Here is a 12,838-nt window from a genome sequence, read left to right on the forward strand (position 1 = left end):
ACAACCCTCAGTCACATCCAGGATTCCCCCTCCCCGGCAGCTCGGAGCTGCACTCAGCAGTGCTTGCTGTGCGCAGGACAGCAGGCGCAGGCTGGCTCGATGCCTCTGAGCGGCTCCGCAATCCACTCTGCATCGCTCTCGCTCAGCGCAGGACTCCAGGTTTCAATGCGCTTGCTTCCAGAGCCGCCTGCTGCACTGGCTGACGCAGATCCCAACCGCGGGAGCCGTCACGCACCGCGCCAGCCTCAGTTTCCATGGCAGAACCTGCGTGCCCAAAGGACACTCACCTTGCGTGAGCCTGGGAGCAGCCCAGGCCTCCCCCTCTACCGAGGGCGGCGCAGACACTACTAACCTTTCCCAGGAGCTACAAGACGACCAGGAGAGCAGGCATCCTCGGAAGCGACGCTGCCACTCAGCTGTTTTGCCCTTCTTCTCTGCTCCTGCCCAGACTCGCGATGGCTCACGCCACTGGCCTGCGCATTTCACAGCGCGGCTGCGATCCACCTCGGGAGCAGCCCGCTGCAGTCTGGCTCGGACGGGGGTGTCAGTCGGGTCCCAGGGAGAGGCCAGCACCCGGTGTCCCTCGGCTGCCGCTTGCTGCTGCAAGCGCCTTCTCCCAGCCTGGGTGTGCGGATGCTGAGGCTGCTCTGTGCTGTGCGAGGGGCCGGCTGGGGCTCAGCACCAGGCAAGGCTGGGCCCGCTCTCACCTCACATTTCTCCTTCAGCTTTGCATCAGACAAGCCCTTTCTGAGCACACTGACTGATCTTTCTGCTTTTTCGTTTTACTAAGACTCTCATCCAGGCAAACAGTTTACAATTAGTTATACAAATCAAATTGTCAAGAACTGAAACACTATCTATTCACAGTTGAAAGCCTGTATCTCAACAGGATGTTTTGCCTGCCCCACTCTTGATTTGGTTTTGATTGGAAATGCAATTTCTCTTTCTTCCTCAGCTAGAAGTACCATGACTGGGCAAATAAATACCAGTGAGTGGGCTGTGTTCAAAAGGCAGTGCAGTCTGGAGTTTATGAATGAAGGAGATCCTTCTCCAATCCCAAACCATACCAAAAAAAAAAAAATCCCCCCTCCCCTTGAAAAAAAAACAAACCAAAAGAAATAACAACATAAAAGGAACTTTCCATCTTTAAGAAACAACTGACAATTTAAAAGTGAACATACAGCTTATTCAAATGGTGAGAAGGAAGGGAATCTTCCAACTGAATTTGCTTTACCTTGGAAATAATCGAGGCAGCAAAGCTTTTTCGGTCATTACCTCTGTCTTAAGCCCTGTGTAATCTTAGAAATAAATTAAGGAGCCAGAAAGCAGGTGGGACTGGGCTGTTCTCCCTCCTACCACCATGACCATGACCGTTGGTTTGTTCATTCGTCCATCTGTCCCACAGCACAAGAGTTGAGGTTTTACAGAGTTTTCGTTCTCAGTCCTGCTCTGAGAATGCTCTGAGAATGAAAGTCTGCATGGGAGAAAGCCGGCCTGAAGCGCTAGCGGCTGCTGTTCTTAATCGCTTCCTTTGCTGCAATGATCAGTGGAGTCAGGCTGGAGAGAGGCTTGGCTAATTTTAAAAATGGATGCTGCCCAAAGGAGAAAAAGAAATGAGCTATTACTTTCCAAACTCAGTTACTCACAGGCTCAAGCAGTGTTCCTCTGGTTACCAGGAATACGCAGAAACAGGGCTGAGGGGCCCACCTGCATCTCCACGTCCAGCACCTTGCTGTCACGGGCAAACATGACCCATAATGCTATTAATCCATTTAGCACGGTGTCTCCAGCTTGCTAGGATTTGTGCTCCCAGCGCCGTGGGAACGTTGCTTTCTGTCCCAGGGCCTTGTTCCTTTCAGGGAACTCAAAATGCTTACTCCTAAAGACACGGGCTATTTTAGTTGTCAAAAAAAGACAAAGGGTGTAAGCCATTCCTCGGGGAACGCCAATGCCTGTAGGAAATGTTTATCCCAGCAGCATTCAGGCCCACGTGCTGTTCTGGAGGCCACTGAGGTGCAGGTTTTCAGCACCGAGACAGGAGCAGGGGGACAAGTGACAGAGTGCTGATGGACTCAGCTCTGGGTTGCAGTGAGAGCAGTGTCTGCCACCCCCTGCCCTGCCCCTCCTGCGCCGGCTGGCACCTTCGCTGCAGGGACAGCCAAGTGGCACGTTCTGCAGCTCCCGATCTGCCACAAAACCTGGCAGCAAACCTGTAGCGGTTCTCATTCACTCGGCTGTGCCAGGCGGCAAGTGGAGCTGTGACAAGTCCCGCTCAGCTGTCCCTGTTTCGGCGGCAGAAACCTCCCCAAGTGGGGCCCAGTGGCAGAAACCTCTGAGAGTGGGGCAGGACGGACAGCCGGGGCCCCTCTGATGCTCACACTGAGCACCCACAGCACCCCTCCTTCCCGCAGCCAGCCCTCTGACCGCCGGGCTGTGACTGCCGTGGTCACCTCCCTGGCTGTGGCCGTGCATGGCAGTCACAAACCCAGGCCAGGCCTCCGTGCCTGGTATCGTTCCACTTTGGTTATTTTGCCACCCTGTAAAACTGATTATACCACCAAAATACACAATTGGGCCAGGAAAATGCTGAGAGGGCTGGAGCAGCTCTGCTGTGAGGAAAGGCTGAGAGCTGGGGTTGTTCAGCCTGGAGAGGAGAAGGCTCCAGGGAGACCTCACTGCAGCCTTGCAGTACCTAAGGGGCCTATCAGGAAGATGGGGACAGACTTTTTAGCAGGACCTGCTGCGACAGGGCAAGGGGTAATGGTTTTAAGCTGAAAGAGGGCAGACTGAGATTAGATCCAAGGAGGACATTTTTTATGACGAGGGTGGTGAAACAGTGGAACAGGTTGCCCCTAAAAATGGTAGATCCCTGGAAACATTCAGGGTCAGGTTGGACGGGGCTCTGAGCAGCCAGATGTAGTTGAAGAGGTCCCTGCCCACTGCAGGGGGGCTGGACTAGATGGCCTTTAAAGGTCCCTTCCAGCCCAAACCATTCTACGATCCTACTTATTTTTCATTTGCAAAGCATCAAGACTAGAGACTAATACGAGGGGGTTCCACCTGTCACCTTCGAATTTAGCTGATGAGAAAACCGTCACATAGCACAGCGGTTTCACTTGCAGCTGCTTCGCGTTTTACCTGCAGAAGCTCCTTGGCAGATCCTCGCCTGTCCACATCCATCTCCAGGCAGCAGTTTAGGAAGTCACGAAACACAGCGGACAGTCGCTCGGGGTTCTGCAGCTCTGGTGTCCCATTTGTAGCTATCAGATACAGCGCCTGCAGAAAAAGGAAAGGGGAGATCCCACCGGTTTCTTTCATATCCAAACTGCTCATACAGACACCATTTTTTTTAAGGTCCAGTCTCCAATGGCAGTTTCTTCCCTCATAGAGGGTTAGGAATGATTTTTCTATGCCAACAAAAAAACCCAACGACCCTTGATGCGGCCACAGCTATTCTAACATCAAAATGATCTCGCCTTGACGGCCGATTTCATTGGCTGACCTAGTTAGTATGAACTACATCAGCAAAAGCACATTTTGCTTCTCCAAGTATCGACACTAGCTTTACAGGCTATTTTAAAGAGTGAATTTGGTCTAACTGTATTATTTCAAAGTATTATTACATAAAATCCATCTCTGCAGTGCTCACTGGTGCCTAAAGTACAGTTTTCCATAAATCAAAGGTAGCCAAGTTCTTCGCTCTGTTCTTGATAAAAATGGTAACCGGATGAAAAAAAAAAGGTAAATCCATCAGCTTACTCCTTGGATAAAGAAACAAAAACACCTGGAACCTCATTTTCAACACAGACACCTAAGTTGCATGCACAAATATATTACGAAGAAAATGCATAATTGGGCAGACAGGAGCCACTTGCATCTGTGTCTTTCAGCAGTCTCCAAATTCCAGATCAGCTTCATTTATTAGTAAAAGAAAAAAACTTTTAATGGTCTAATCAGAAAAGTGAGTAATCCCACCCCTCTGGTAACCCTGCATGAATTTTGATACTCAAGTAACTACATTAATGCTGTCCCCATCCCAGAAATTGCCAGAAAAGCTATGGGAGGTTTTGGTAGCTGGTTACTGAAAGCTGGCTTGGTGACACGGAGAAAGCGGCTCGGTCATGAGATACATCCACCAAGTATTTCAGCAAACACGGACAAGCAGCAGCGCAGACTACGGTGCCTTTCAACTGCAATCGTCACGTTTCAGGCAAGCTTCCCAGTGAGAAGAACGAGGGGGCAGCTCATCTCCCACACCCGCTGTTTTAACCCAGAGCAGTGTGCGATCTGAGAACGGGGGGGCTCCGTCTGTGGTAAGGGTCGAGTCCTCTGTGGGTTCCCCACCATGATGTGCACAAACATCCAGCTGCTTGTCTGAGCGCAGACCTGTGCACACAGCCTACCCCGACACCTGAAAATTCCAGCCTTTCTCCTCCTTGAGAGCATCTAGCTCAACCTAAGCTTAAGTTTCTTGAGCAAAGCCAAGGATGCTCGCTTCCATTCAGCTGGCGGTGTCCACGCAGCTTTGCAAGCCCTTCCTGATACTCCTCAGGCCAAGGAACTAGAACATAATTTTGCAAAACCTAAGGTGAGCATTATCCAGTGCGGTGCACTCATACCCAAGGCCTAACGTGCCGAGAAGCCAGAGAGATCAGCTCATTCTGCTTTTGCAAGATGTTATTTAAAAAGACAAACATTTTGAACTATTCAAACTTGTAGAATACGTCTGAAATATAGAGCAATAAAAATAGAAATAGGCCTGAGAGTCTTCCGTGATAGTAACAGCTCTGCACTACTGGTGTTTAAACAGATTGTGACCAAACTGACTTTGCTATTATCCTCTTAAATACAGAGGAAAATTTCCAAGCCTAAAAAGGCAAAAGAACTATCCTAGAGTAAAAACAATAAAAGGAAGCTTCTTTACTTTTCCCACAGCATAAATGTCACAAAATCAGCCTTACCCTGTCCACCTGCAGCTGATCTCAGCCACTGGACACGGTGGTGAGCTGAAGTGCCTGCCCTCACTACACTCCCATCGTGCTACCCGAGGGATGGCGTTTCTCCTGGGGTAAAGGAACACAGCACTGATGTCGCCCTTGGAATTTTTATTCCAGCTATGTTCACCTGACTGCAAAACAGGAGTTCCAGGACTACTGGAGCTCTTTTACTTGCTCATTTCTTCACAGAACATGAATCATGAGGAAGAGCCATCTTTAGCTAGGTACTGCACCTCCTGAGTATTTCTACAACAACAGAAAAAGGTCTACAGGAAGCTGAAGTACCTTCTTATCATGTATCTTTTGGTTTCCTATGATACAGATGGCAAAGAAAACCAGTCCAGTACAAAGGAAATAAATGTTTGCAGTAGCTGCAGAGGGGCAATAAGCTCATTCATTCGTTTAACATACCAAGAAACAAGAAAGGATTCAGCATACAATTACAGCCGCACTCCGTGAAAATGATATCCTAAAGTCATCCAGGCCACCCAGATACAGACAGAACAACATACAGATGGTCTAGAAGCCTGAAACTATAGAAGATCCACGGTATTTGGAAAATATGCTACAGTTTGGAGGAAAACTGATGTGCTGAGGTTAATAAATGAGAAAGCAAACAGAAATGCTTAGTTTGGTTTGTTTGTGTTTTTCTGTTTTGTTTTTTTTAACTGAAACTGGGGAGTTCCAACCTGCATTTCCAAGGATATTTATCCCACCAGTGTTTGTCCCTCAGGCCCTAGGCATATGCCTGATGGAAGGAAATCACAGCGAGAGAAAACAAACACCATCACAGAAATATCCAGGCCACTCCAGGCTGGAAAATAGTCCATTCCTTGAGTTCTGCGTAGGCTGGAAAGAACCCGAGCAACGTGGGATGCATTTGCTCTACACATGAAAAAACAATAAATGCATCTATATTAAGATTGTTGTTAACTTTATGATTAATGATCCTTTAATGCCCTTGTAATTTATTATGTATTTAAATTAAATGTCAGTAACTGGATCTCCTGAGTGCCTTCCATTACCAAAACAATCATTCACAAAAATGAAAAAGCGTCCTATTGTTTCCAGGCTTTGCAGAATTCCCTGAACATGGTCTAAACGTGACTATTAAACCCAACAACTGTGTTCCATCACCTAAAAAATTTCTGTTCCATCAGCTTAAAAACTTAGCTGTAAAACCAAGTCTTGCTTGGTGAGAGCAAGACCTCTCACTGAAGTCTCCGATTCCACACACAACAGCTGATGGATCCTGTCCCTGCTGGGGTGGATTTACCTTAATTAAACCCCCCCGTAACGGGAGGACTGCAGGTGGTCCATCACAAGCTGTTTACTGCTCCCAGCGCAAGAGCAACAACCTCTGCAAGAGTCCAGGAAGCTGGTACAGACAGTACTGACTTCAGGTGCCTGATTTTAACCTACTGCAATTTTACTCAGACACCTGAAGATGCCTTTCTTAGGGGTTCAAGTTGATCTTAACTCCAGCCAGAGATGAGGCATGTACAGAGAAAAAAAGCACCTCAGATAATCTGGGTAAAAGCAGGAACAGCTGGACGTGAATTTGGTCAAAGATAAGAAGTTGACCTGAGGCTTCTCAAGGAGCCCTGGTCAACATCTGAGGTTAAGGAAGCAGGGAACTTTCAACACCTAAACCAGTAATGCTAACTATCTTCATCTGTTCTTCACAGTTGGAAAAAACCCCTTGAGATCATCAAGTCCAACCATTACCCCTGCACTGCCAAGGCCACCACTAAACCCTGTCACTAAGCTCCACATCTACACACCTTTTAAACACCTCCAGGGATGGTGACTCCACCACCTCCCTGGGCAGCCTGACCCAGGGCTTGACCACCTTTTCTGTGAAGAAGTTTTTCCTAATGTCCAATCTAAACCTCCCCTGGTGTCACCTGAGGTCATTTCCTCTTGTCCTGTTGCTCGTTATCTGGGAGAAGAGACCGACCCCCCCCCCCCGCCTACACCCCCCTGTCAGGGAGCTGTAGGGAACAATAAGGTCCCCTCTGAGCCACCTCTCCTCCAGGCTACACCCCCCAGCTCCCCCAGCTGTTCCTGGGTAAGACTTGTTCTCCAGCCCCTTCCCCAGCCCTGGACACGCTCCAGCACCTCAATGTCCCTCCTGCCCTGAGGGGCCCAAACTGAACCCAGGATTTGAGGTGCAGTCTCATCAGCGCTGAGCGCAGGGTGATGGTCACTGCCCAGCTCCTGCTGGCCACGTTTTGGTGACAAGCCAGGGTGCTGTTGGCCACCTTGGCCACCTGGGAATTTTTTTTGTGAGGGTCTTCCATGGAAGCAAGTGGAACATGGGGTCCTCTCTTTGCAGGAAACTGAAGCAAAGCTGGTGATGTGCAAAAGCCCATGCTGGTAAATCTGGGCTGCTGCCACCCTGCCGGCTACGGTGCACTGTGCTCCCTCAGCACAGCCCGAACCCAAACCTCCCTGCTCCTCACCCACCCTTGCGAGGGGACACACCGCTGAAACCACAACCCTAAGGCACCAACCAAACCAGGTCTTCCAAGAAAACTCAGGAAGCTTTTTTCAAAGCCAGCGGAAGACTGAAATTTGTGTAATTTTTTTGTTCCTTTCTTAAGCAGTACGGCTGAGGATTTAATCCTGCCCGTTTTTCAGCTGGCAGTACAGAGTCTGGGGTCCGCAGGCCAGACAGCACGCAGCTTTACTGCTGTGAGAAAAGCTAAAGGTCATGCTCTATTTTAATTTTAACCTTAACAGAAATCATGTATGTATACAGGTAAGTCAAAATTAATTTCCTCATAAATTCCTGCATCCTATCAGGAATTAACTGTGCAGCATTTTGACTTCCTTTCAGCCATCAGCCATGAGGTTTTATCTTGGCATACATTCCTCCACTATTACACTCTTATTTGGTCTAAGAACTGGTCATTTCATTTTAAGGAACAATGACGACTTCAAAACATGAAAAATGCATTAGTTTACTACAAGTATCTGTGCATAAACATACTTTCAGGCATGTATTTGGTAATAAATAACTATGGCATTGCTCTAACTAGTGACACTTCTGGAAAGGCTCTGATCTGAGTTTGAAGGCTCCCCTGCCTGCAGATAAGAGTTGAAATGGTTTTCGTAAAAACTCCCCAACTGGAGAAACGTGCCACTGAAAAATTCCTGCCATTCAGAGATACAGCTCAAAGAGTTCAAAAACCATACGGGAACTTTCAAGCACCGTTGTTCTGAACGGGCTACATGTCACTTCTGAGGTTCTCCCACCGACATAACCTAAGCTACGGGACACGGGGATACGCTCCAGCGACACTCGGGGAAGTGGCCCTCAGCAGAACCAGCTCGTGCTGATGTTTCTGGAACCTTGTCTCATGGGAGACAAAACATGGGACAGATTAGAACCACAGTGGTACCAGATCTTATATGCACCTTACCCTGAGAGGATTTTCATTAAGGTAAGGAGGTTCTCCTTCCACCATTTCTATTGCCATGATCCCAAGTGACCAGATGTCCACTTTGGGGCCGTACGCTTTTCTTGTCACCACCTCTGGTGCCATCCAGTAAGGAGTCCCAACCATTGTGCTCCGTTTACTCTGCTCAGGGGTGATCTGAGCACAGAAGCCAAAATCAGCTGAGGAGAAAAACAAGTGTTGTTAAAGCCAGCTTGAATTGTAGAACCAAGCAAAAAAAAAAAAAAAAATCCCACTACGTGCCTGTGAAAGCGTTGTTGAATCTATCTGGAAACGTGGCCACGCTCTGTTTACTCAGTGCTGTAGCCAAGGAAATCCTGAATTGGCCACTTAAAAACCCCTCAAGTTTCATGCAGTGGCTTTTATTCACTTGAAGCTTTAGACTGCAACTTCCTCTCTCCGGAAGGGACGCAGACAAACCAAAGCCAACTCTTTACACCTTTTCCTTTTTACACCTCTCTGCACGCTGGTACTGTGCTCTTAGCTCGTAGCAGTGGTCAGTGCGCTAGCACAGGCATCGCTTTTGGGTAACTGGCAGTCAGTCAAAAGCAGCACCAACGCCACGTCCTGGGAACCCTGCGCCCGACCAAGAATACCTACTCAATTTGACAGATCCGTCCATTCCGAGAAGAATATTGTCACTTTTGATGTCTCTGTGAATCACTTGGTTTGAATGAAGGAAATCCAGCGCTTGCAGGCACTGGTAGATAAAAAAGAAACACGAGGGTAAAAATTAATGACCTGATTTCATCACACAAGAAAGGAAATGGCTCTAAAAGATTTAATTTCTAGATGAATTGTGAGTAATGGCAGAATATTGTGCTGTCAAGAGGAATGACTTGCTGCTTCAACTATTAGAGTAATAACTTTCTAAATGAAGGCATATTAGCTTCTGAAAGAGAAATGTCACTTATTGTTACAGACTATCCCCTGAAAGCACAGACAGAATGACTGCTGCTGCAATGAATGTGCTATCTCCATCCACATGAAACACCATTGTTTGCCAAAAAGTCCCTTCCTTCCGTACAAAGTGGATCACTTTCAGGTGGGAGGTTGCATGACAAAGATTTTATTGTTAGGTTCTACAGCAGATTTGAAAGTAGCATGTTAGTCATTTTTCAGAAGCAAACACCATTTTGGGTGGAACTCTATCCTTCTAAGCTGAGAGCTGTGATAAATTAGCCTCTGTTTTTCTTTGTTATTATTTTAAAATAATTCTGCAACCAGCATGTTTGCTTTTACAGGCAAGGAATGCAGTATAGACATGCTCCAGGCAAAGGTTTAAAGAGGCAAAGTTGGGAATAGTAAAAATAAAAAAAAAATATATAAACAAATAAAAAAGAAATACAGTAACAGTATATAAGAATATAACTACAGGGTACAATAAGTGCAGTGATACCGGCAGGCAGTCCACTTCAGATGCTTTCTTCTCCGTATTATAAAAACAACACAGAAACAGCTCTGAACATGAAATCACTCACGTTCTTACCACCTGTTCAGAAGTACCATCCCGTCCCAAGTCATCAGAAGCCCATGTGGGACCCCTTACCTCCCTGCAGACAGCAGCTATCTGTCCTTCATCCATACATGTCTCCGTAACGACATCGGTTAAAGAGCCTCCAGCCAAGTATTCCATAACCACCCAGAGCTCATCACCAACTAGGTAGCTGAAAGAAGAAAACAATGGCATTAAGATGAACGTGCATAGCTAAATTACCTTATGGAAAAGACTACAGTTGATTTTTGTTTCCAGGTCAATTTAAATGAAGACAGAATAAAACAAATAGACATTCCTTGGCTATTACAGTACTTAGAATCTGTGCAGTCTAAATGAGAAAGGCACACAAGTGAAAAATTAGACATCTTAGATGGCAAGCAACTGAAAAATGCAGTTGAGTAACAGCAAAGATAAATCTTGAACCAGGACCTATAACATCATCTGGTTCATCATCACAACACATAAATTCAGTTACTAACTCCAGGAACAAGGCCACACAGCTTTCAGTTGTCCATGGTACAAGGGTGTGTACCACTGAGGACAGAAATTGGTCAACAGTTTGGAAAATCTTACATAAAATACATTCAGAAATAGGAAAAAAATTTAAAAACTGGCAAATTATGTATTTCTGGAAACAAGAACCTAGTCTTCCTGGCATCCACAGCAGTGGAAAATTGTGGGAACAGCCCAAGGGAAATAATTTCTATGATGATTTATCAGGACTTATCACAAGACACAGAAAATATGATCGACTTCAAAAAACAAACCAAAACCCAACCAAACAACATGGAGGTAGTGAACTTACAGGCTGTTGTTTTAGTAAGATATAGCTGATCCAGCTTTTGAAAACAGTCTTCAAACTATGTATGCCAGAAAAGATTATTGCAGACAAAAAGTAATCTCCTCCCATGCATTGTATATGAGTAGATAAATAATAAAGAGGTCAATTTGCTGCCAGTGACCAAAGTTTTCTTTTATTCTTTAGTTTGCAGCATATAAATGAACATGGTAATACCTGAAATACTTACCTGTCTAAGTAGTTAACAATATTGGGGTTCTTATTTTCCCTCATGACCAGGATTTCATTAATAATTAGTTCCTTTTTGGGCTGTTGTTGGAGATTCATTTGCTTTATGGCCACCTAAAATGACATTGAAACCCATTAACTTGAGCAGTCTGTTGCACAAGATCAGAATGAACAGGGAGTGAGTGTTTTTGGAACGACACAGCAGAGCTGTGCCAAAGTGTCTTGTTATTAGACATATGAGTAACTTATATTACATATTATATAATATAAGAGTAACTTATATTACATATATTAAATTAGTAACTTATATTACAACACCCTATTCCTCTGCTAGCTTGGATGCTAGTTACAGGACACACAGCCATATACATTTTGCCTTGTAAAATCCGTAAAAATGGTCTTTAAACTATCAACCACAAATCTCTAACACCGCTCTCTAGATGCATGTTCTTCTCAAATGGCCTTAGTTTATCACCACTATTATTATTCATGCACATTTTGCAAGCAGGAAGTGATTGTGTTACTGTGAAAATATATAAAAATATACTGATCATTGTTACAGCAACTGCTGATACTCACTTGATTGCGTAAGAACAGACATATGTACATTACATATAAAATGCCATACTAAAAAGATAGCTAAGGTTACCAAAAAACCCACAACCAACGATCTTAGCACCTCCTAATTTCCTGAATTTTGATTTAGCAACCCTAAATAAAATTCTTTAACAGTTTAAATTTGCAATTATTTTCTGGGTTTAAAAAGAATAATCAATTCTGTGGTATTTTATGGATACACCCAGGGTTATAAGCAGAGCTTGGGGCTTTTAGATCCCTTATAGACCTCTATTTAAGAGCAGTTACAAAGCGCAGCACTGCAGGTGGATGAGAAACTACCAGTACGATTCAGATGTATTTTCTGACAGCCAGAAACGATAAATCAGAAATCTTAAGCTGCGGCCCCAAAGAGCAACAGGATTCTCCAAGACACCACCTTGTCCATTTATCACTAATACGGTCCCCCTTGCTATGAACCGTTGTAGCCATCCTGCCTCCTCCTGCCTCCTCTGCCCTGTCCCATCTCCCCCCAGGCAGCCACGGTGTCCCCTTGAGCTTTTCATCCCGGCCTCCTTGCTGAGCCCTCTCCTGCCACCCAGCTCGGCTCCAGCCAAGGACTCCTACAAATCCACCTTTCCTCGAGGTCCCAGAAGAGCCCCACTGCCCGACACGCACCGTGGTCCTGTGGCTATTTAAAGGTGCCTCTCGCTCCCTCCACACGCAGTTTGGCCAGTTCCCCCTGCCTGGTCCCACTCCTGACGTGGCACGCCAGAGACCACCCCTCCGCTCTCACTCCTCGTCTCCTAGCCAGGCTTTTCAGACAGGGTTTGTAGACATTCAAAAACTCTGGCTTGGAAAAGGAAACGAATGTTAAGATGCCACTTTAAGTCGACCACTACAGGGGCCGTCAGAGCTAACGCTGCTTTCCTCCAGGATTTGTTTCTCACACCCCTGGCTCCTGCTTCCCTGGGACCAGTTCACGGGCTGTAACGGGCCATTGCTGACACCGGTCCTAAACACGACTGTTATCGTTTAGCCCTCTGCTCTCGATACACACCTTCTCACTCATCAGTGTGTGTGTGTCAACCAGCTTCAGCAGGACTAAACCACAAAACCGCATCCTAAACATGAACTCTCCTTAATTAAGTCTTTCATGATACTTTGAAGATCAAACGCATGATGGAAAAAATGCTAAACAGTATTACTGTCTGAACCTGAGATTAAGGCAAATTGGGACTGAATGATGGCAGCCTCCATCAGCTAGTTGATGCATTAATATATTTAATAATTAAGA

The 12,838-nt window shown here is 46.0% G+C and overlaps 1 protein-coding gene across 4 annotated transcripts in view; it reads right to left on the reverse strand.

Annotated features, from left to right (window-relative positions):
* Nucleotides 1–1,127: 1,127 nt before the first annotated feature.
* The window catches only part of PAK3 (p21 (RAC1) activated kinase 3), a 198,879-nt gene continuing 187,168 nt past the window's right edge, over nucleotides 1,128–12,838 (reverse strand). For all 4 annotated transcript variants that reach the window (XM_055727253.1, XM_055727254.1, XM_055727252.1 and 1 more), the window contains exons 10-15: nucleotides 10,988–11,100; nucleotides 10,011–10,128; nucleotides 9,062–9,161; nucleotides 8,426–8,622; nucleotides 3,139–3,276; nucleotides 1,128–1,592 (exon numbers count right to left, since the gene is read on the reverse strand). In XM_055727253.1, coding sequence (XP_055583228.1) covers nucleotides 1,503–1,592; nucleotides 3,139–3,276; nucleotides 8,426–8,622; nucleotides 9,062–9,161; nucleotides 10,011–10,128; nucleotides 10,988–11,100 — 756 coding nt within the window. In that variant the 3' untranslated portion in view covers nucleotides 1,128–1,502. The remainder of the gene's footprint in view (nucleotides 1,593–3,138; nucleotides 3,277–8,425; nucleotides 8,623–9,061; nucleotides 9,162–10,010; nucleotides 10,129–10,987; nucleotides 11,101–12,838) is intronic.

This window comes from Falco cherrug, chromosome 15, assembly GCF_023634085.1.
Source record: "Falco cherrug isolate bFalChe1 chromosome 15, bFalChe1.pri, whole genome shotgun sequence".
NCBI classification, from domain to species: Eukaryota; Metazoa; Chordata; class Aves; order Falconiformes; family Falconidae; genus Falco; species Falco cherrug.